The 22,691-nt window shown below is 31.6% G+C and overlaps 2 protein-coding genes across 5 annotated transcripts in view; both read left to right on the top strand.

Annotated features, from left to right (window-relative positions):
* LOC125502288 (peripheral plasma membrane protein CASK-like) overlaps nt 1-11,129 on the top strand; it is a 106,065-nt gene extending 94,936 nt beyond the window's left edge. For 3 of the 4 annotated variants that reach the window (XM_048668119.1, XM_048668121.1, XM_048668122.1), the window contains 5 exons: nt 2,318-2,437; nt 2,535-2,657; nt 4,359-4,498; nt 5,792-5,935; nt 6,902-11,129. In XM_048668119.1, the coding sequence (XP_048524076.1) occupies nt 2,318-2,437; nt 2,535-2,657; nt 4,359-4,498; nt 5,792-5,935; nt 6,902-7,081 (707 nt within the window). In that variant the 3' untranslated portion in view covers nt 7,082-11,129. The remainder of the gene's footprint in view (nt 1-2,317; nt 2,438-2,534; nt 2,658-4,358; nt 4,499-5,791; nt 5,936-6,901) is intronic. The other variant, XM_048668120.1, reaches the window with a different exon arrangement.
* A 2,208-nt stretch (nt 11,130-13,337) lies between these two features.
* The window catches only part of LOC109546185 (cell wall protein DAN4), a 56,491-nt gene continuing 47,137 nt past the window's right edge, over nt 13,338-22,691 (top strand). The window contains exon 1 of the mRNA XM_019917043.2: nt 13,338-13,552. The gene's annotated coding sequence lies outside the window, so the exon portion shown is untranslated. The remainder of the gene's footprint in view (nt 13,553-22,691) is intronic.

Here is a 22,691-nt window from a genome sequence, read left to right as displayed (position 1 = left end):
GTGATACTAACAAAAAAATTAATTTTCCCATAAACAATATTGCCTCATTCCAAGATACGTTGAACGAGTCATTATTGCCACTTTGTAAAATTTCAAGAAAGTGTTAAGAAGGTCAGTCTATTGGGAGTCATTTTGATGAGTCTTTCGCATTTGAACATTGTCTGGAAATATAATGAGGTTTGAAGATAATTAAAAATATGTTTGTTACTTTTTGTTGGCAATTCGAGCCGGTTCAGTTTAGTAATTGGAGTTTTAGTACGGGACATCAGCTAATTCTAACAAGGAAATATTTTGAAGTCACTTCGGAAAAAATACGTTTTTATTGTCTTTTTTTAATGTTTCCTTGAAGTTAAACGTTCATATTTTTGCTCAAAACTTAACGAATAAAGTAAGAAAAGCTCGAGGGGCTCTTGATTTTCCAACAGAGGCTTAAATCGACAATAAAATATTGGAAGAAATTATCGACATTTCTTCTGTGAAAAGCCAATGCTACAATGTTTTATTTTACAGCACATCATCAAATATAATGTCTTTCACATTTGAACGACGTAGTTAATGACTTTGTTTATTATGTCGTTGATGTGAATGATATTGCGACCTCTTCCTGCATTTTGGTTGTTTCCCATTCTGCTCTAATTGTCGTACACTACTTGTTTTCAATCATATCTGTGCCACTGCATGATTTCACTCCGATTTGTTGCCAGATCCGCTAGATATTACTGTATTGATTGAGAAACCATCAACTTTTGTGTGTTTTATTGTTACGTATTTTGAGGCATGATAAATGAGAAGTATAATTTTTATCGCCTACCTTTAGTATTTTAATGAAATGGAACCGATATTGGAAAGTTATTTTTGCGTCAGTTCTTTAAAAAAAACTTAGATATTTTCAAATGTTAACCGCAACTTTTATTAACTCGATTAATAAATTAATTCAACCGTACTCATGGTTTCTATTAATTTCGAAAATAAATATTTTTATCCTGCCTCCCTGGGCAAATTATTTTTTAAGCTCATTAATCTGTATATAATTAGATATATTTTTGGGTTTAGTAATGTATTCATATTTATTTACCTGCCATTCTGTTTAAATATAGAAAACCCTAAAATATATGGTTTGTATATAATTTTGTGTTGTTATTCGTTGTGATATGTATTTTTGTTGTATGGACTAGATTTCGAAAACGGATGCACATCACACGCTAACGGCTGTGATGGTTCAACAGGTATAGGCTAAACATTGTTTATTCGTAGATTGTGTTTTACTTTTTTTGTTTTTTTTACATTTTATCAGACAATGCAGCATTTTTACTTTGTTGAATGATTTTGCAATTATTTGCTGAAAGCGAGCTTATAGCAACACATTATGCGATCATCAAAAACGCACTTTCGACTCTTTCATTTTTACAAGTTGTCTCTGGTTTTAGCTGTTATTATTGTCAATTTACGTATTTACAACAGTTACGCTTGCAGGAAATAACGCCAAATTTGCCATTCTGCAGATGAAATTTGTAGATAAAATAAGACGCAATTTTCGGATAAGATTGGAATCGGATATAATTGGTAAACTCATTTGTTGTAGTGAAACCACGTCAAACTTGAAAACACATTTAACGGCCTTGCCTTAGTAGCTTTATATTACCAAATAAAATGAATGTTTCTTATTTGTGTCCGTATTTAAATGCCCCTTTTTGATTATCATTAGATTATATTTTTTTACTTTACGTAGTCTGTACTTCCATATTTGCTGATTAGCTTTCATAAATCGCCGTTGGCTATTCGTATTGTATTATATAAGTGTAAAAAGCTTTTGTATGAAAAATGAGACTTCTTGTTTTCGCGTAAATTATTCATAGCCTTGCTTTGGTTTTTTAGTAAGCAATAAATTAGTCTAAAATCAATATTTCTTTAGCGATCATTTAATTGAAACATTGCGAATATTTAAATTTTTAGATATATTATAAAACATCTGTTTAATTTGCAATAATGGCGTAGTTTATCTGAAAGTTGCACACGCTTCTAACAGGCATCATTCGAAAACATCCCTTTGTTTACTTTAACACAGAACAACATTTAGAGAGAAAAACCCCTCACCAGCTCGTTATAGGAACAATGCGATATTTAACGCATATGTCTGTTTAGATGTAGAATCCATTATCTATTTAGCATGCTGATTTCAGAGCTTTTAATCTGTCTCTGCCTTTCACGGTGCAATATGATATGCTGGGAAAAAATAAAACATTTACAAGATGCATGGCTAATAGGACATAATATGCTTGTTATATTATTTCGTCTCTAATTGTCGTTTCTGTTTCAGTCAATTGCTCAATATTTGGCAGAAAAAAGAAGCAGTATAAGGATAAATACTTGGCTAAGTATAATGCAGTTTTTGACCAATTAAATTTAGTTACGTACGAAGAAGTTGTTAAACTACCCAGTGAGTATTTTGTTTTTACGTTACTGTAAACAATTCAATCAAGTCGCTGCTTCTGTGTATAAATTGTGGTTAAATGTAACTGATGCTACTTTTTTAGTGACTGATCCAGCGTTTCAAAGGAAGACTTTGGTGTTACTTGGTGCCCATGGAGTCGGACGAAGGCATATAAAAAATCTCATGATAGCTAAACATAAGGATCAATACGCTTATCCGATACCACGTAAGTAAAATGTATACTATTTTGACCTACAAGGCGAACAATCTTGCCAATCGGCTACTGTTTCTAGTAAAAGTCTATTTAAATTTTAAAAAATTGGAAGCCGTAGAAAAAAAACGTAATTGAAAGCACAAATCTGTCAAGGATTTTCCTGCATTAACTAATGAATTATAAATTATCCGGAGCGATAAAACAAAACTTTGAAGTAGAATCCCAAATCTGTTCGAACAACTCGGAACTTTGCGAAAGTATTTAACTTGGAAAGAATAAACGCGTTACGAAAGTATAGCACGAAAAAACGTTCAAGCTTCTACCATCATCAGAAAATATTTTCAATTAAAATTATGTAACCATTAATTTTGGGCTTGTTGGAAAAAAAATGGCCAGAAGCGTATATAAGCTTATAAGCTTAAAAATATAATATAACTTTCCAGTTCAAGAATAGCCCTGCCTCAATAAATTTTCTGTAAAGTTTATTGAAGTCTGTAAGTGACTAAATCAGTGCACAATTAGATAATTACATGGTTTGTTTTCTATTTGAGATTAGTTTCTGTGCTTTTTTCTCAGTTTATATTCAGTTTATGTTTTCATTTGTTGCTGTTTCTTTTCTGGCGATTAGTAATTTTATTAGCTTGGCCAACTTCATGTCTTGGTGTATTGTTTCAAAAAAAAACGTTTTCGAACAATTTTTTAAACAAACAATTTGTATTTATTTTTTCGAACCCTAAGTATGCGTTATTTATATAATATCCGAGACCTAAACGCAACAGTTATTCAGAATTTGACGAGTTGGAATATCAATAACTAAGACTTAACTAACTAAAAATATATATTTTTTTTAAATGAAGGCTTATTTACCGCGACATATTTAGGTGTCATACTGGTTCGCTGCTCCTAGAATTAACAAAACATATAAATTACTTTCCAATTGTTATGAAATTCATGACCAAATTTCAAGATCAAATTTTGAACATTTAATAAGATTAAAATATTTTTTGTAGATTTTAAATTATGTTAATATCGTTTTCATTTCAAGAAACAACAACATATTTTAAACGTACATTTTTGGAAAACTGTTACACAATGAATAACAAAATAAAATGTAGGTGTTTACGTTTGCAAAACCTCAAGCTCGTTACTTATTTCGTTGAATCGCTAAATTTTGAAAGAGTTTGTTCCAACCTCCACATTTGCAGTCACACACATATGTGGACCAAACGATTTAAGAAAAATTATTCATTATTTCTGCCCTCGTACAATTAAATAGATATATGCAAAACACGTCCATTTTATGTTAAAGGATATTATTTTATAAGTCGACTTTCGAGTAAATTACACCTACTGGGGATGGCTTTAAATAATCCCTAAAATCTTAGATTATGAAGGGAGCAGTGTGCAGCAATTAGCAAAATTTTGGCTTTCACTTGAAAATATTTTGGATTTTTGAAGACTTTCTAGTCTACATCGTTTATTAAGCTTGGGAATTTTATCTAAACAGTTATAGATATTTATATATGTCGTGAAAAGACGTTAGATAATCCATTTCGATTGATTTCTTAAAGTTGCAAACGATCCGTCCAGTTTGAGTTTTTTTCTAACGGCCTAGATAATTTCCGAAATTTCAAAAATTCTCTAGGATAGAATATACTCTAAGTGCAATTAGCTCCTATAATTTGACTCCCTGACATTGGAAATATATTACAGATACAACGAGGCAGCCAAGAGCCGAAGAAGAAAACGGTCGCGGTTATTTTTTCATAACCCATGATGAAATGATGACCGATATTGCTGCGAATGAATATCTAGAATATGGAACCCATGAAGATGCCATGTATGGAACTAAGGTTAGTATGCTATCAACTAGTTTTCATTGTTGTTTTGAAAGGTTCTTTAATTGAGAAAAATCAGGCGGTATTTATCAGTTTCGTTATAATAACTGTTTTCACATGAAAACTTTTTATTGTACCAGTTCCAATGTGCGCTTAACTATTTTATTTCGGCTGAACAATGGGGTCTTCTACAGTAGCAGGAAATTTCGATTAAAACACTGCTGTGACATGATTGATTTGAAAATACTTGACTATAAAGGCTTAAAATTGCATTTCCTTTATAATACCATATTGCGTATTTTCAATCATTTTTATTTCGCATGTCAAGTTGGCAAACATCAAAATGATTATCTAAAAGCTACCTTTGAATCGACTCAGAAAACCGATGAACCGACATTTTTGCATTTGAAAGAAGGGTGGAATTGGCATACATCAGCGATATAAAACTAAAATTGTATCGTATAAATTCGTATTATCGTTTCTGCCCTTTTTCCTCTCTGTTTTGTTCTTCTGATAGCTCCAATGATGTTAATCGACCAAAAGGGGTTGTTTATTAACTTTAAATGAACGTCTATGAACTTAAAATGGATTTGTTATCAAAATATTGCTTCGCATTTTAAACAGTATGTTCGCTATTTTCCCACAGTTTACTACCTATTTATCTCGATAAAAATGATAATAGATGCTTGTGTTTACTAAGGGTGGCCACCGRTCATACTGCGAAAAGACTCACGAAAAGAACCCATAAAAAATATTTTTGGTGTCTAGAGAGTCTTGRAGAAATAGTCAAAAGTTCATGTTCAACAATRTTCGAAAATGCCCACATTTTCTCATCTCTCTCAAATTCCTCACTATTTTACGTGYTAATTTAATCTAACATTTGAACATGAGATAACMAATGAAGAAGACAAMAGAGAGATAACAAAAGAAGAAAATGAAGATAAACAATTGTCAATTAAAACTACACAGGTTTTTAYTATACATTTATTATTWTCGAATACATTTATAATAAAATAATTAAAACTTATTGGGCAGAAAGACCGATTGGGTCGATAGCCTTTTTCTGTAGGAAATAAAGATTATTTATATATATATAAAACTTATTTTATTTTGGTGRGTTTGGTGACACATWCAAAACTCGGTTTTGAAYTCCTCTAATGAGGAAGCACCCCAGTGCCAAAACCTGCCAAAAAATATATTCCTAAAACCTGTTCTTGTTTCAAATGGGAATAAATTAGTATGAAATATTKTATTTAACATAGTGGYAGATTTCTACGTTTAACGTAATTTTTTGTTTCGTTTGTCTAGTTGGATACGATTAGAAAAATACATCAAGAAGGAAAAATGGCAATACTCGACGTGGAACCACAAGCGCTAAAAGTTCTTCGGACAGCCGAGTTTGCACCTTTCGTTGTGTTCATTGCTGCTCCACAATTGCAAAACGTGGCAGATGTAAGTAGAATTGAAATCTTTAATGGCCGTCTGCAGCGTTTGTAGTCCAAAAATTGAATAATTATGGAATGCTTAAACTTTAAGACCTGCTCAAGATTTATTTGTGCACTTCGTATTTAAGCTACCGATGCAAAATTTGGTCTTAAACCATTACCTTAACAGTAACAATTCAAAATTTAATTTTATAAGTACTTACTTAGATCGAGATCGAGAGGAAAAAAATACCTTGTTTTATTCCCGCCATATATTTTGAAGTAAATATGCATAGAAAATAGGTCTTGCCTACTGCTAATATCTAGAACTTAACTGGAGAGTGAATTTTTATGTGGGCTCCTTCAAGATATCCACTAACCTTTTGGAAACCAAGTTTGCTGGTAAAATTGCTGTTGCAGATGAACAAATTCAGCACTTCCAGAAATGTTTACACGATATTCTCTAAAGCCAAAATTTTCTCGTGCCTACAATGGTGGACGATCCGTAAAAAACTGACGCAAAGGAAGCTCGATAAATATTTATAAATGATTCCGACACTCAAGAAGCGCTTTAATTTACCGTAACCAATTTGAAACGGTTCGTTTTGTCATTTGAAATTTTCTGAAGAAAGACAAGCTGTCCAAGCTTTTCCGGGCCCTCTGTAAAACTCTTTTTAGACACCAATTTCGCAACAAATATTGGGAAAAAGTAGAAATCAATCAACTAGGTGCGAACCGGAACAGAGTCGGACATGCCTTCATAAAAATGAAATTGTACTTTTATACTACTGTTTTACAAGAAGTGAATTATATTGCTGGTGGCTAATACAAATATGAATGCATTTTTCAATAAGGCAATTATTTAATCGTATTATCTAATTGTGCACTCTCGGTGTTTGAGGAAGCTGCTAACAGCTCTATGTCTTTTCAATTTTTCGTTAAGTTTTGCCACAACTTTTTGACCGGTTTTATGGTTCTATCTAATTTTTTGCAGTTTGACGGTAGCTTGGAGAGACTCTCCAAGGCTTCAGAAATGATGAAGCAAGCTTACGGCCATTACTTCGACCTGATTATCGTGAACAACGACATCGAGGAGACCATCGTTGCCTTGGAGGCCGCCATTGAGCAGGTTCAGACCACTCCTCAATGGATCCCGGTCTCTTGGGTCTACTGACAACACGAGAACCTGGACTATTACGGGTCTCTGCAGTATTTTTAACAGTGAATATGACGGCGACCTTGTGTAAGGTTCGCTCTTGACTATGACGACGACTCAGATAAGCGTACGTATTCAATAATCCACCAACATCAGTAATTAGAGCCACCGAATCATATTTCAATTCTGTATTTACTCACTAAATTAAATTAACCCAATTTTAATCATTCAGCTCTTTAGGCTCTTTTATAGATGTTCTGCGCGGCTTTTGATCGTTAATTAGTGTGTTTGCATCAATTTTTATTGATTATTATTAAAACTCTACTGGCATGCATCATACGATGCCATATGCAATTATACAAAAGTTTGGTGCACTAATTGAATTTTTAATTCGCATGTTACATCCACAATGTGATTATAAAATCCTTTAAGGGCGCCTTAGATCTCTTAATACTTTTAATTAATAAAAAGCGATCCATTTCGCTTGATCAGCTCATAGCCAGTAGATTATGGAAATTGAATACAGACGTGTACTATCCGATTTACAGGATCACAAATTTTCAGCCAATATGTACCTAGTAATCAGCAGAATTACTCAAAAGTTTCCAATGAGTATTAAGTAATTTGAGCGAACACTCAAAAAAGACTTTCAAATTCATGTTGCAATTCAGGGGCTTTTGGAGATCCGATTGTTTCCATTTCCTTTCGTCTGAAATGCTAGGTTTTTTAATTATGGTTGATTCTCGTTTCAAAATGTGTATCCTGTAAATCAATGCGTAAACTCAAGCATCTGGGAATTAATGCTTTAATATTGACTAACTCGAAAATGGACTTCCAAAGATCAATTAATACATTAGATCTAGATAGATTTATGATAATTTGGATATGTACTCTCGGGGTGCAACACGACATGCGCAAGTAAAAAAATATTTATTAATTTATTGCATCTTCTTGCCCTTTGAACGCAATACCAAAAGTATTACGTAATACCAAAAATACCAAAGTATAGTCAGCTTTAGAGAATCTTATGACTGAGCTGCTATTTCCAAAAATTACAGACTTTTTTGACTCATAAGAGAAAATATCCCTGCAAACATTCAACAGTACATACTGCTTCGGAGTTTAATACCAATATCAATCGTGTTCGGGGGTTAAACTTTCATTTTCCAAATTTATTATTTTTCTTTCCATTCCAACATTTCAGATGGTAGTCAGTCAAAACTCACGCAGAAGTTTTTTGCAATATTAATCTTCCGTTGCAGCATTTGTTTAAATCAATTTTTAACTTGCTATAGCAATAATATCAAAACGGTATTCTAGATACCATCTGAAGAGTTGTGGATACTGCTGATAATCGCTTTATTAGGGCTTTTATACTATATTAAATGAAAACAATACAATAATTCGTCTGTTCATCTTGTCTGCAGTGAAAAATCAACTAAGAAGGATCGCGTCTTTTTACCCCGGCAGACTCCTTTCGTTATGTGTAAAAAATAATTATTCGTTCAATTTCAGCAGATTGATATATGTAAATATTTTGCTTTGCTTACTTTATTGATACAATATGTTATATCATTCATATAGATTCATGGAATAATTGCAAAAGAACATCGATTCTTAGGGGAAAGAATTTCAAAGTAAATAACTGAAGAATCATAGGAATAACCATACAAATCGATTGTAGAAATTCAAGCTCAATCAATTATTGAAAAAGCAAACGCGTCTCTTCTTCGAAATTGACTACTGTATTGTGCAAATGATTCTCAGAAACTAAAAGCATGTTAAATAAATATTTTATACCCGCTCGATTCATCCTGATGGGGTAAGATACAGCGAACAAAGAGAAGAAGAAAATTGGTCTTCTCAAATTCGTATTGAAAAATATAGTTGTTGATCAGTACCGAAACTGTAGGACAAAAAATTATACATATTAATCGTACCTCTCAATTAATTTTTTATTTGTTTGATAGCTAATATTATATTGTTCGGATATGCTACGTTATATTATGATCGACTAGTTTAATAAAGAAATAAAGTAAAATATACAAAAGTCGCAGGGCTTAACAGAGCTCAATTCAAGAAGTGAAAATTATTTATAGCAATACACATAAGTATTATTATATAATTCGATAACATATTTTTTCAACCATTTAACCAAGTAATGAGGTATATTTTACACCTAATTTTAAAATCATTATATTCTCATTAATATAGCGAATATTAATAAGATGTGTTCACTGTGAAGTTTGTTTATAAAGTTCTTGGCAGGAAGCTATTAAATTTTGATGGTAAGTAAATCGAATGAAGTTCACAAGCAAGTATTTTTCTACGAGTTTATTTTCTAAACAAGCTGCACATAATTAAATATACCTATTTATGTGATATTGTCAATGTTCTAACTTTATTTCATTGTTTTTGTAAAGTAAGTAAAATAATGAAATATAAAACGAATTAAAACCTTAGGAACCGCAAAAATTATCTTGCTAACTTACTAGGGCTCATAGGTAGGAACATAGAACACGTAGTAGGCAACATAAAACTGTTAAACTATTTTTACTGTATTTTTACTGTTTGATGAACTAGTTTAAATTAAATTGGCGTTACTTTTTAAACAAAAATTAACAGAATTATTACAAAAAAGTTATAATTGTGACGTAATAAATTAAACTTGTTAACAAAGAAAACCCATCAATTATCCATTATGTTGCGTTTCATTATGCTGAAAATACAGTAACAATAAGAAAATTTTATATTTTAATAAAATGTTAAATTACAAACTCTAAGAATCCCTGGATAGTCATAATACATTTTTGCAGTACTCTACCCCGTTACCGCGCTTTTGTAACTTACATGCCATACTTTGTAACATTCAAATTATTTAATGTTTGATGTAATATTTATTTGAATTATTAGAATATTTATTTATTATCTTCATAGGGAATAGTTATAAATATTAAGTTTAAGTTAACAGTCTATTGTGTTTTAGAGGTGCAAACATATTGATTTGTCATTCGCGTTTAAGAGGGTGTTCCAAAGAAATGTTAAACATCTGGTTATTATTGAATATTTCTTAAAGCTAATTATTGGCCTATAAATAGCTATTAATGTGATTTTTTGGTATTTAATTGTTTCAAATTATGAGAAAACTTCCGTTTTTAAGTCACACTAACAGTATTATAATAGCATCGAAATTATTAAAGTTTTGCATTGAATCCAACAATTCGATTTGATTGGACGAATAATAATAAACGGGACACCCGGCGTGTATTTTCATAAAGTTAGTATTCACTTTAAGATAATGTTGGATATTCGTAGAACATTTATCATCATTTTAAAGAATGTTGTGTATATATTACGTATGTTCATTTTATACATAAACATGTTCACCGTTGCCTGTATATTACCCATTCACGACACCATTTTATATCAAAAGCATTTAAGAGGTGCAAGTGTTCATTGGTTTTTGATCATGTGGAGATTGATCAGTTAATACACGTAATTTAAATTTGATTGACTTATGAATCTTTCAACTGAACACGTATGTTATTTTGCATTTTTTGCAAATGTGCTTATTAATAAATTGGTGTATGATTAAAATATAATAATTATAAATGTATTAATCTCTACATTTTCAATACAAAAAAACCCCAATTCATGTGACATAAGTAAGTTTTTGCTTCCTGATAATTATAAAAACTGTACCTATAATAAACATTTTTATAAATCCTTAGTGAGAAAAAACTTAAAGTCCGTTTATGGTTTAATTGCCTAATTAAGTGATTCTTTTTTGAAGCGCCTGATGATATGGGCTCAGGTTTTGCGATATTCAAGTGGGAAGCATTAAGCAATTAATGCGGCATTCTTGATCCGAAACGGAAAATTTAACGGATTTCGATTAAAAGTTTACTTTAGTAAGTTTTTTCCCACTATAAGAAGTAAAATCGATGATGAAAATTCAATATTTTAGAATAGAAAGAACGAGTTCGCATTCATTAAATTTAAAGCGATAGGTGAGAATAATGTAGTTGAATATTTCTGAAATAAAGAAATGTACCGTTATAATAAACAATGAAGTTTTATTTGACATTGGGGTAAAGATTTCAAATTTTAAAGACGAAATTTAACAGTTATTACAAAACAAATATTTTTGCAGCAACAACACTAATAAATATTGAGCTACTATTTCTAGAAGATTTTTTAAACTCATGGGCACTAGCCTGTGGAAACCTACCATTAGTAAAGGACAATTTATGATTTGTTAGCCTGCTATACAAGCAAACATAGCATTTTAACAGATTTGTCAGAAGAAATTAGGATAGCGGCTTTGCAGTCTATGCAAAGTTTGTAGAGACGATGTAAAATTGAGGTTCGAGAAAACTATAAATCCGAGTTTGTATTTATTTTATTTCTGAATAGATTCATTAACTGGATATTTCGGCTACTGGCTACTAGGTCTGGGTAACTTAGTGAATTTATAAGAGTTGGCGCATTTCTGCGCAAATTGCTTGGTGCGCCAACCCAATGCACCGGCGCATTAACTCAGTTTAGTTGCTAGAAAAACGTTACTTTTAAAAATGAGGTGACTTTTTTTAAGTTGTTTGAACAAAGTGATCAAACATTCCTTATAGAAAAAGTTGTTGACCTTTTTAGGATGTTAAAATTCCAGTCGCGGATATCGTAAAGCTTTAATCCGATTTAATAAATGAAGTATAACTAATTAAACGATGAGTATTGTCTTTTATTTTTCATAATAAAATTTTATTGTCTTTTATTTTTCATTATTGGTAGTATGATATTGAATGTATTTCATCTGCGTTTCAAAACAACTTCATTTTTAGATTTTTTATATGTAATGACGTTTTTTTGAAGAAAATTATTAAGTTAAATTGTGGATTCTTGATTTTGTTGGATAACTTTCAATGAACAGCGCTAAAGTAACAATATTGCTTCCATCCAGACAAATTTCAATCATAAACTTTGCAACTTATTTATTTCAGGCAAAAATCATTGCGGAAAAATAATTTTGTGTGATATTTCTTAATAGAGAAAATGTGTTTACGTTTATTCCAGCTGATAAATAGTAATCGGTTTTGAGTAATAAAGCAAAGAAAGAAATGGTAATTCAGAAAACGTTTTAGGACTATTTCTCGATAGATATTAGTTGGTGAAAATTCAATTTTAACGCTCTAAACAATACAATAAAACAATTAAAGCACTTCCCTGAACCTATGGAAACGTTCCTTTTCTCAAAGTTACTCAGTTTATAAATGTTCGATAGAAAATAAAAGCGGCACCATAAGGTGAGATAGTAATCTGTTGGCAAATAATGATTTGTTTTTTAATTGTTGCCTTAAGTCATAAAATGTGTGCCCAACTTTTAACCCTTTGGGGGACTTCGAAAAAGTGAAATAATCTGCGCGACAAGTAGAGGTGTTCCATTTTCGACATTTTTATAGGGTTTCTCAGTAATTTTTTGTGCTACCAAAAAAGTAGTCTACGTGTCATTTCCTCTTTTTAGGTCAAATGTAAAATGGTAAGATCAACATTTGAAAGTGTTTACTCTCTTATAGGGCGAAATAAAAAAATTGTAAGTTTGAAAATGAGCCTATATTTTCTTGTTTATAAGAGATACAAAAAAAAATTGTTTCATGGAAAAGTGTATATAGTGATTGCTGAATAATCTGCCTCTTTCAGAATAAGTGTTCGAAGTTAGGTAAAAAAGTTTTGTGTATTTATTTAAAAACACTAAATTAAACTAATCTACTGTCGACTGACAAATTGATTCTAGCACACAGAGAATTTCAACCCAAGATTTTAGGACATTCTTAAACCAAGTGAGGTGTAGGCAAAGAAGTTAGAACCTTCTATTATCAAACACTGTTTTCACATCGATGCTTGGCGAAAAGAAGCACATCCAAGTTAAAGACGAAGGAAATATTATAAACAATATTTATTCGAGTAATTATTCTAACAAGTGCATTAAGCCGAAGATTAATAGAAAAGTGGGTTCCGGACTTTTTCAAATATTCAAAAAAAGTTAAAGTTGACTTAGTATGACGATATAATTCGCAAATCACGTTTATCGAATATTGAACGTGCCTGGTATATTCAACACTCTCACTATCAGAAACCGACATAAGTCACATCCTTGCGATGTGCTGGCCTTTTACCTTTTACCAGGAAAGGTCGCGACGGTACCGCAGATGCGGTTGAAGAGCATCTTCGCTTGGTGGAAGAAGGGGAATTTCACCCCTGGGGGGACTCTTGGGGCATCTTCGACGGTTCATCGAAGAAGTCGTTCTCGGTAGTCGATGTCGTCTTGCTCGACTGATTGCGAGCTCGCATGTACAAAAACATTTTGATTTTTGTGTGGTAAATCGCGGAAGTCTAAGCGCGAAATTTGAATAGTTGAATCTCGCTACCGCGCTTCATTGCTGTCGCACAGCGGACCATTTCTTGTGATTACCTGTTTGATTTTTGCGCCGACAAGTAAGTCCAATTTGCGTAATTTTGGGGCTTTTTAGCGCATTTTTTGCAATATGTTTTCTCTTGCATCGAAAAAAATCCCAGCTCTGTAGGTGTCAGGCATTGTTTTGTATATTGCTGCATGAAACATCAATCATACTCACATTTGAACAACAAATAAAATTCAGCAACATGTAAGTTTCTACTGTACCTATTTAGCTGAATGAGCATAATAGTTTCCCATAGTAAAATGAATATCAATGAAGCAAGTTGCTTGTTAGCCCAGGTTAGTACAAAACGAACGGATTAACGGTTACACGGATTCGAAGTGAGTTGGCCAATTTTATATTATAAGAAAATTTGCGTATTTTATTAAGCCTGATGAAACTATTACTAATGGGCTAGATACGGGTGTTGCAAAGTAAACAAATTGGTCAGATATAAGAAAACGGTTTTATTAACTAAGGAATCTTGAAGAAAATGTAATTAATTTTTAAGATGTTAGCAGAATAGATAATCGTTGGGTTGTTGATAAAAACTTGTCTTCTTCCTTGTGAAAACTGAAATGTTTCGCAATTTTTTCCACATTGTTCTTAATGTAAAATATTTTTAAATGAACGTTTCAAAATAACAGAACATGTTTCGAAATTTAATTTAATTCAATTGATTCTGGGGATCTGCCAACACTTACAATTTTATTTCACCATAGTTATGATCGATTGATTTAGCCATTAATTTTTTAGTCAATACTCTTACTTGCACCGCGTTTGTGGTGTTGCTAATTGACATGGGACAAAGCCAATGAAAAAAACACTTGATTTACAAATAAACGAGACCAGTTTGAAAGAAAATGGGCTTTTGCTCACAAACAAAGAACTAAAACTTAAAGCCAATTCCTTCAAGCATTCTAATCTAGCCCTTTTTACCGGTCAAAGCTTCCATTGATTGAACAAAAAGAAAGGTTCGGCACTCTGCAAATCATAGGCGAAGGCAAGAAAACTACCACATATTTTTCAATAAACTGTGTGCCTTATATTCTTTGAATCTGATCAGAAACCAGGTCAGAGTCAGTTGTAAACTTTTCAAATATCCAGCCTTAAAGTGTTTCATATAAAGTACCTTCACGTTGGTAGCATATAATAGAACAGCAATTCATTAACCACTAATTTGTGTTTTATAAAAGTAGCTTAATCTTTAAAACTCTTTATGTCTAATTAGGCTGCTATAGCAGAAGACAAACGGGTAGAAAGCCAAGTTAAATAGAAGCAACTAAATAAATGATTGTTTGGGTTCATGGGCAGGTGTGAAAACTTTGCGAATTCGACATCCTGATGAAAATGGGGCATCTTTATTTCAGCTTTTACCTGTTTTAGTTGGTTTTATTATTTGAATTTTTAATTGTTAAATAAGCACTAAATTAATTTTTCCAAAGGATATGTTTTTTCATGTTACGTTTGTAATATAGATTAATAATTAGAACACAGATTCTGATTATTTCCATCTCTTTAAGTATCGGATTGTCAGGAGCTTTGGTAGATTTGGCGGTAAACAATGTAAGAAATAAATCTGAAAAAACTATTTTCACAGATGAGGAAATTAATTTTGCATTAACTTAATTAGTTAATTCCAAAAGTTCATAATCAACATCTAAAATTTACTTGCGCTTTTCCAATTAGAAACAACTGGGTTATTTAGACACATTTAGTTTGTCATTACTTTAAAAATGTTACATTAATAGTTTTCCTTGTATATGTTACTTATACAACTAGTATTTTTTAATATACTTATTTCATCTAATATTTTATGAGTTTTGYTTCATCTTATTTGTGTTTTAGTTAATGTTTGCTATATTGTATTAGGTTTCCTCGCGATTCAAGATTTCTAAAAGCTYCCATTYCAAGACGATGTTGATACAGTTTTCAAGTAAGRCTTTAACCGCTAAAATAARGTTATAARTTAATAAAGTATTTGCAAAATTAAAAAAGGCTGAARGRATTTTTTGAATTTTKAAGTAAAAAATGGTAACTTYTACCGCTGGAAGGCGCCAACACTGGAATGGTGTGAAYTAGTGAATTCATATTGCAAAATCTGATTTTCGAGCTGTTTTTTACAGAGAAGTAGTTTTAKCCCTGCTCATGTTCACCGTTTTAGAATTACTGGCTTTATATCGCTCTATGCAGTGGCACTATTCATTTGACTTTTTTGTACTTGTTTTTAACAGTWTTCGATATTTTATATTTACAAACTAATTTAGAGCACTTTCAAATTACGTTTTATAAATCATAATGTTATTATTATATCTTAATTATAATGTTGTTGTCTAAGTAGGCTGGCTCTATCTTAAACTCGCCTGTTATAAAATCGAAAATGGTAATTTTGATCGAACCAACATGATATCAAACGCCAATAACTAGTTTTTCATATTAATCGAATTTAATTTATTTGTCGTCCACTCCTCTCTTTGATTAAAACGTTTTTTGTTTAAAAAATYTAACGAGAAATGACAATGTGACATCRCCAGATATGAATTCTGTTATCTCAAGAATKACCAACTTRAGCGRGATTTYTAAGCAACTYTTTCTGTGATAAACAATGTAGAAAATTATTTTTYGTATTTGAAAAAGTGGCWTTTTCTTGACGGAGTTTAGATCTTTTYTCATCGTGTGTCACTKCACTTTTTTGRAAAAKCAGAAAAAWAMGGATTTAAAAACTGAAAATTATCAATTTACTAATTTAAAGGTTTCTTGCAAAGCTTGTGATTAAATTTTTGCGAACCTTTCTTAACTGATTCAAAATGTAGTATATTGTGGCTAAAAAACTTTATTAAAGGTTTTCGTTTGAAAAATTAAGCTATTAAGTTTTACTACTCATTTTATTAATACATTACAGTTGCATTCTGTTTGGGTGTTTTCAAATGCCGTTTTTTCTAGAGCTTTCTCAAGAATTTATTCAGAATTAGCCATACATTAAAGTTTAAAAAATACGTAAAAATAAATTGTCACAGCTCCAGTAAATTGATGATTGATCAAATGTTTCCAATTATTACCAAAACAGTTATGTTTTCGTTGCTATTGCGTGAAACTGGTGAGTTTTTGGGACTTTTATGTAGCCGTGAAAAATAATTTCTTTTTGCCGTTAGGCAAGCACGAATAGCCGAGACTTTTTAGACGAGAGCCTAAAAGTCCGCAAAACTCAACAATTTCAATAATCTCTTAGTCAATTCTGAGAAAGCAAAAATTAAAGCTGAATATTTCTGTGTTTGAAAAGGGCTTGTTGACTTGGCTGTGTTAAAAGTGTTTAAAAATCAAATCAAATCAACTCCTGGGCCTGAGATGTTAGTTTTTTTGGCACAGGCAAAAAGCTTCCTTGTTTGAATTGTGTAACTAAGCTTACTCGCACATTATTGATTAATAGCATGTAGTGCCAACAACCCAGAGAAGGATTTTAATAACTACTATTAAAATTCCAGAAACTAGAGCAACTACTTTTGAACAAAAAGCCTTCACATTCAATTTTTTTCATCACAAGTCAATCAACTGACATTTAGAACGATGTATTGTACCAATTAAATCTCACAAAAAATTGTCCTGCCGGAATTACCAGTCAGAAAATGTCTATGTTTTGTCTTATTTGCACTATAATTGATCATTTCCATTGTCGGTATCCTTACCGAGTAAGTGACCTTTCGATGAAATATGTGAGTAAATTTGAAGCGTTAAATTGTGCAAGGCATATGCTCACCTAAATTTTAAAGTAAAAGTTGATTTAGTATATTAACTACCGTGGGTTCTTGCGGGAATCTACTTGCCCATCTTTCAATAAGTAAACTGTATATTATTTATTTGCCGAGAAGAGAAAAGAGCAGAATATTGTTTATTTAACGCGGAGAAATCGGGCAATGAGCTAAAAATGTTTGACAATGAATGCGAGGGATCATCAATTTATATTTGCTTTCTGGAAGTAACCAGGTCAGCACAAGCAAGAGAATTCATTTGAAAAACGTATAACAATTGGAAAAGAAATTATTCAGGCTAGGAAATAAACTACAAAGTTCTTAATTTGACTTCATTAGGGTTTACTTGATATTTACTTTGTCCAGATGTCCAAAAATAAAATTTGAATATCCTTCAATGCGCCCAAATTTTATGGTCATTGTGTAAATTTTATGATTTTATACGGTCGTCGATATCCACAAACATTTATGCATCTTCTTCAAGTTGAAGTTTAATTAAGATATTCCGATGCAATGACGAATTTTCAATTTTGCTACATGGAGATTTCATGCAATATGTTTATTAGAAACGATGATGATTTCCTTGACCTACAACGTTTAACATTTTGTATTTTACAAGCGATTACTCAATGGAATGTCTTTGGAAAATTCAATATTTCTCAGCAACTGTTAAGAATAAGAATCTCTTTGCTAATTAATGCCCTACAAAACGAATTGAAGTCCAGGATGCTTCACAACTTCATCAATACATAGTGAAAATAAATGTCTCACCAAATTTCAATAAAAAGAACAAATAAAATCTAATATACTAAACCGCTGAACTGTATAAAGTTTAAGCGATCTCTCTGATTGGTTCATGGACTACGTCGAGCAATTGAACATTTCACTGTCTTTATATCAATTTTGATTAAACTGATTTTGTATTAAAAACTGTTGGAATTTGAGCAAGGGGAAAGAAAGCATTTCGCTCAAGTCACTTTGGAGAACCAATCATAGCTCCATAGACAATATGGAGATTAAATCGGTTTGTTGAAATTGGTTTGGGTAATAATCCTTTAGATGAACATTGCAATTGGAGGTATTATTAGAATGTAAATTTCCTATGTCAAGTTATTATTTTTAATAATTCGATTTCGTAATTTGAAAGTGCCACTCCGCAAAAAAACTTTCTGCGGAACTATCTTAAAATATAATTTTACAGTCAAGATCCAATTATTGTAATCGTAATAACTATGCGAGATGAATGGTAATAGACAGTTTTTTTCTTATATCATTGCAAGACATGGTTTCTAATCAATGCATTTTTGCGTTGATATATTCTACGAATTATGAAGTTTTTTAATTTTCATTATACAACCGTATTCTGAACAGTAGCAGCGTAATCTATAAAACTAGTTTACTGCATAAATTCCCCATTCAAATCATTGATAATATAATCACTGAGAAAAAATTAAAACGTAATTTATTAGCCAGCCAATAAGAATTTCATATTGTAGTGCCGACGGGTACATTTCCTGGTTCTTCTAATGTTGTTTCGAAAACGCAGTTCATTGATAATTGTGGGTTTTAGAATAAATTTTGCGCTAGGAATATGGATAATAACGAATAAGAATAATGAATTCCATCATTCAAAATGTGAAATACTGTCGGAATCCAAAGAAGAAAATGAAATATTCTGCTGTTGTCTGCCCAGTTTTTACATGTATATTTCTCTTAATATTGCGCCCGTTGCTGATTATTTTTCAATAGTTCTTAAGTTGAATAGCTTCCCGTTTGCTAAGACTCTCTTAAATACAGTGCAATAAACTAATTCACCCATCATTACAATTAGTAGAAAGCTAATAATTTAAAAATATTATTGCTTTCAATAAAATTCAATATTGCAGAACTTTCAGCAATAAATGATATAACTTGCAATGGCAAATCTAATTAAATTAACACTCCTTCGATAAAGAACTAGTCGATAATTGGCAGTTTTCTGAAATGCACATAATGCAATGCAATCGACTTATAATTTCTAGACGTAAATATTTAACATCGGGGTATTTAAGATTTTGCAAGGTGCTGCTTAAGTAACCTAATCCAGAACCATAAGATTCCATCTTCAGCCAATAATAATACGCACGTACAATAATGGAGCCAATAATTAAATACTTTAGAAAGGGATACCTGCACCGGCTAATAATCGTCTATATTGATCGGAAATCTTCATGTTGATCACATCTTGACTAATCGACCGTTAAAAGGTTAAGATAAATAGTTAAATTATTTTTCCATGGCTGCTATTAGTTACTACAATAGAATAGCATACAATTTGATTAATAAACTGATTTAAAATGCATGTCACGTAGTAGGCTTAGTACAAACAGGTTGGTTTTAAGTATTAAAACTTCTAACGGTTCATTGTTTTTAAATGAGAGAGGGTTTACCCTTCTCAGAAAACCGAAAGAAGATATTTAGTTTGGGACTTAGAAAATAGACAGTTATTTGTTTATTTGCACATGTTGAACTCCTTAGGAAATTCTGGGTTCAAGAGGCCTTCATGCTGCTATTGTGATTGTGATGAAAAACACACGACAAAAGACTCTACAAATTTATGATAACAACTGCAAATGAAAACGTGAAAATAACTTAATTGAACTTTTGCGGTTTTTTCCTTTACTAAGCGGCTAGTCCATGTTTTACTGTAAAATTTGAATTTAAATTAGATTTTTCAGTGAGAACGGGGAATCAATCACATTCTGGCTACATCTATTCGAACATTATCAGAACCAAATGCACCGAATTGTGTAATTTGTTTACAAGTTTTGTAGAAAATTTATAATCCTGTAATCAAATTGAGAATTTGCCGGCTGAAAATTGATGCTACGTCCATTTGAGGGATGTTTGGGCATCCATGCTTGCTTTATTTAATTCACTTGATTCGCTGGTGTTTCGAAAATAACTCTAATAATCTACTAGGGACTGTTTTAATATAAAATATAACTAATTAAATAAATATGCATCCAATAACCTGACGAGTAATAATGTCGTTATTGTTTTACCAGGCAATTAATAATCAAAAGAGAAGTTCAAAATTTTAATGTGATTAATTGATGGAACATTCTGTTACCAAAAAGTGTTCCTTAAAATAATTTCACGTGAAATGCCTTTTAGCAACTAACAGTTTACATGGATCCTAATTCTACTTACAAAAATAGCGACATTTTTATAATTGGCCGATAATAATGCCACTAAAAATGCCCTTGCCCTATTAACAATTTCAACTCAATGATCATTAACTGCATTACAAAACAACCAAACTAATGTTACGGTGGTAACTGAAGAAACCCAATAACCTTCTGGTTGCATCCATGCAATAATTAAAGCTCCGACCGACTCCAGCCCAATCGATCCTATTTAATTCGCCCAAATTAGTCTGAATTTCGAAAAATTTTAGAGAATCCGCAGATCTAATGATCTTTTGGGGTCATTACTTGATCATCAAGACGTCTTCTGATCAGCGGCTTGCATCACGCCTAATTGTTGATACGTGTTGTTCGTGATGTTGGATTTTGTTGTTCACTAAACCGTTTCAAAACTTCGCGAGTTCACACTTGAAATTTTTTCGTGTAATTGGCAGCTTTGTTGCTTCAATGACATCTTATGAGGTGACCCAGAGAAGCCAAAGAAACGGTTTAGAGAAGAGAAATGTGCTTCGAATTATTACGATAACAGGCGAATGAAGAGATTTTCTGCATACGTGGTTAGATAATAACGTAATTTAATTACGCAAGCTTTAATAACGAGTGGAAAAAGTACTTCATACGTGGAAAATGATTTTTATGTTAACGAACGATGTAAAATCTCTTCGTGATATGAATCAGTGCTCTGCCATCTGACTGACTTTTAACATTATAATATTTGCTTATCAGCGCTCCATTGCGGGCAATATTCGTGATTACTAGATTTTGCTTAAATCGTTTCGATTATGAGCTATAATGGACGAGGCCAGTCGACTTTTCAAATTATTTGCAGCTTTTCATTTTAAGTTTAAATACAAATTTTTCTCTTAAAAACCTTTAGTTTATTAAAATTTATTGTAACATTGCCTAACTTATTCCATGGGCGTGATTTATTTAACATCTACAGGCAGTAGCTGGCTGATAAAGGGCGAAAAGTGGAAAGTGAATTAATCGAAATCGATAAAGTTGAAAACAATCACCACAAATTGTGGAAGGAAGTAATATAAATGTAAAAAATATTTTGGTATTAATATAAGGTGTTCCTGTTCTCTTAAGTCTTAGTGTAACTTGCGAGAAGCGAATAAAGGTGGAATTGCTTGGTGTACACTTCAGATTATGACAAGGACTAATTTGAGAAAATGTTGTTTAAAGTGAACTTCTTTATTAGTCTGTTTGGGTTAATTTGGATCTGGATGGAAACATTTATAACTTAACAGATTAAAGAAACGACGTGACCATCAAACAATTTAATAAATGCTGATAGAGAAGAACATTCAAAACAGGCAATAAGTGAATTTCAACGGGTTAAATAACATCGAGTTCTGAGCAGATCATTGAAAATACAGGGTTATCCATTTTATGCTTGGGAAAGTAAAGTACAAAAAAAACACACAAAATATTATAGACTATTATAAATTTATTATAGACAAATATATGCAATCCCGATCTTAAATATAATTGGCTATCTGATATACTTCCTGATTATTTTGGAGAAATGCAAAAGCAGAAACCCAAGATCACGTTTTAATTACTGCCAATTAACTGTGAATAGTCGAAATCGGTTACCCAAACTTTGATACATTTATTGTCCCAGTTTGAATGTAAATTACTCACTTGTTGAATTAAGTACATTGTTATATAATATGTCAGTGATAAAATTAGCACTTTATGATGCAATTCGAAATTGGAAGATCTTTTGGGTCTTAAATTAGAAACGCCATCGCCCCATCTGTTTATATTTTTTGTAACAGATTCAACTTTATATTAAGATTTACGATTCTTTCAAAGTAGCTCAGGGGTTGAATTAATTATTAGTTGTTTAAATATTTACGTGGGTTACATTTCTTGCAAGTTACATAATTATTTTTCGATATTTGATAATTTTGAAGAAAACCTTTAAAATGAATAGGAAAAGGATTTTTGATTAGTTTGGTACTGATAAAAAGCGAAGTTCTCTAATAAGCAACAAATTTAACGTTTACGAGTTACTGAAAACTAAGCAAAGTTATGTGTTGAAGGATGATTTATTGGCGAAACATTCTACAAACAGAATGTATAGGATTTATATATATTCTTAGTGCATCTGGATCAGATGCGTTTTGTTTTGTTTTCATTGCCTAATTTTATTTTATCAGTTCAACCGAGCCCTTGAGCTCGCCTTATTGCTCTTTCATCATTGACTCAATTTTGCTCAACGTAGACTTTC

Source organism: Dendroctonus ponderosae, unplaced genomic scaffold (genome assembly GCF_020466585.1).
Source record: "Dendroctonus ponderosae isolate FM_Combo_2020 unplaced genomic scaffold, Dpon_F_20191213v2 Dpon_F_20191213_7, whole genome shotgun sequence".
Classification (NCBI taxonomy): domain Eukaryota; kingdom Metazoa; phylum Arthropoda; class Insecta; order Coleoptera; family Curculionidae; genus Dendroctonus; species Dendroctonus ponderosae.
The sequence above is the reverse complement of the archived record's forward strand: the minus strand, read 5'-3'. Positions and strand labels throughout refer to the sequence as shown.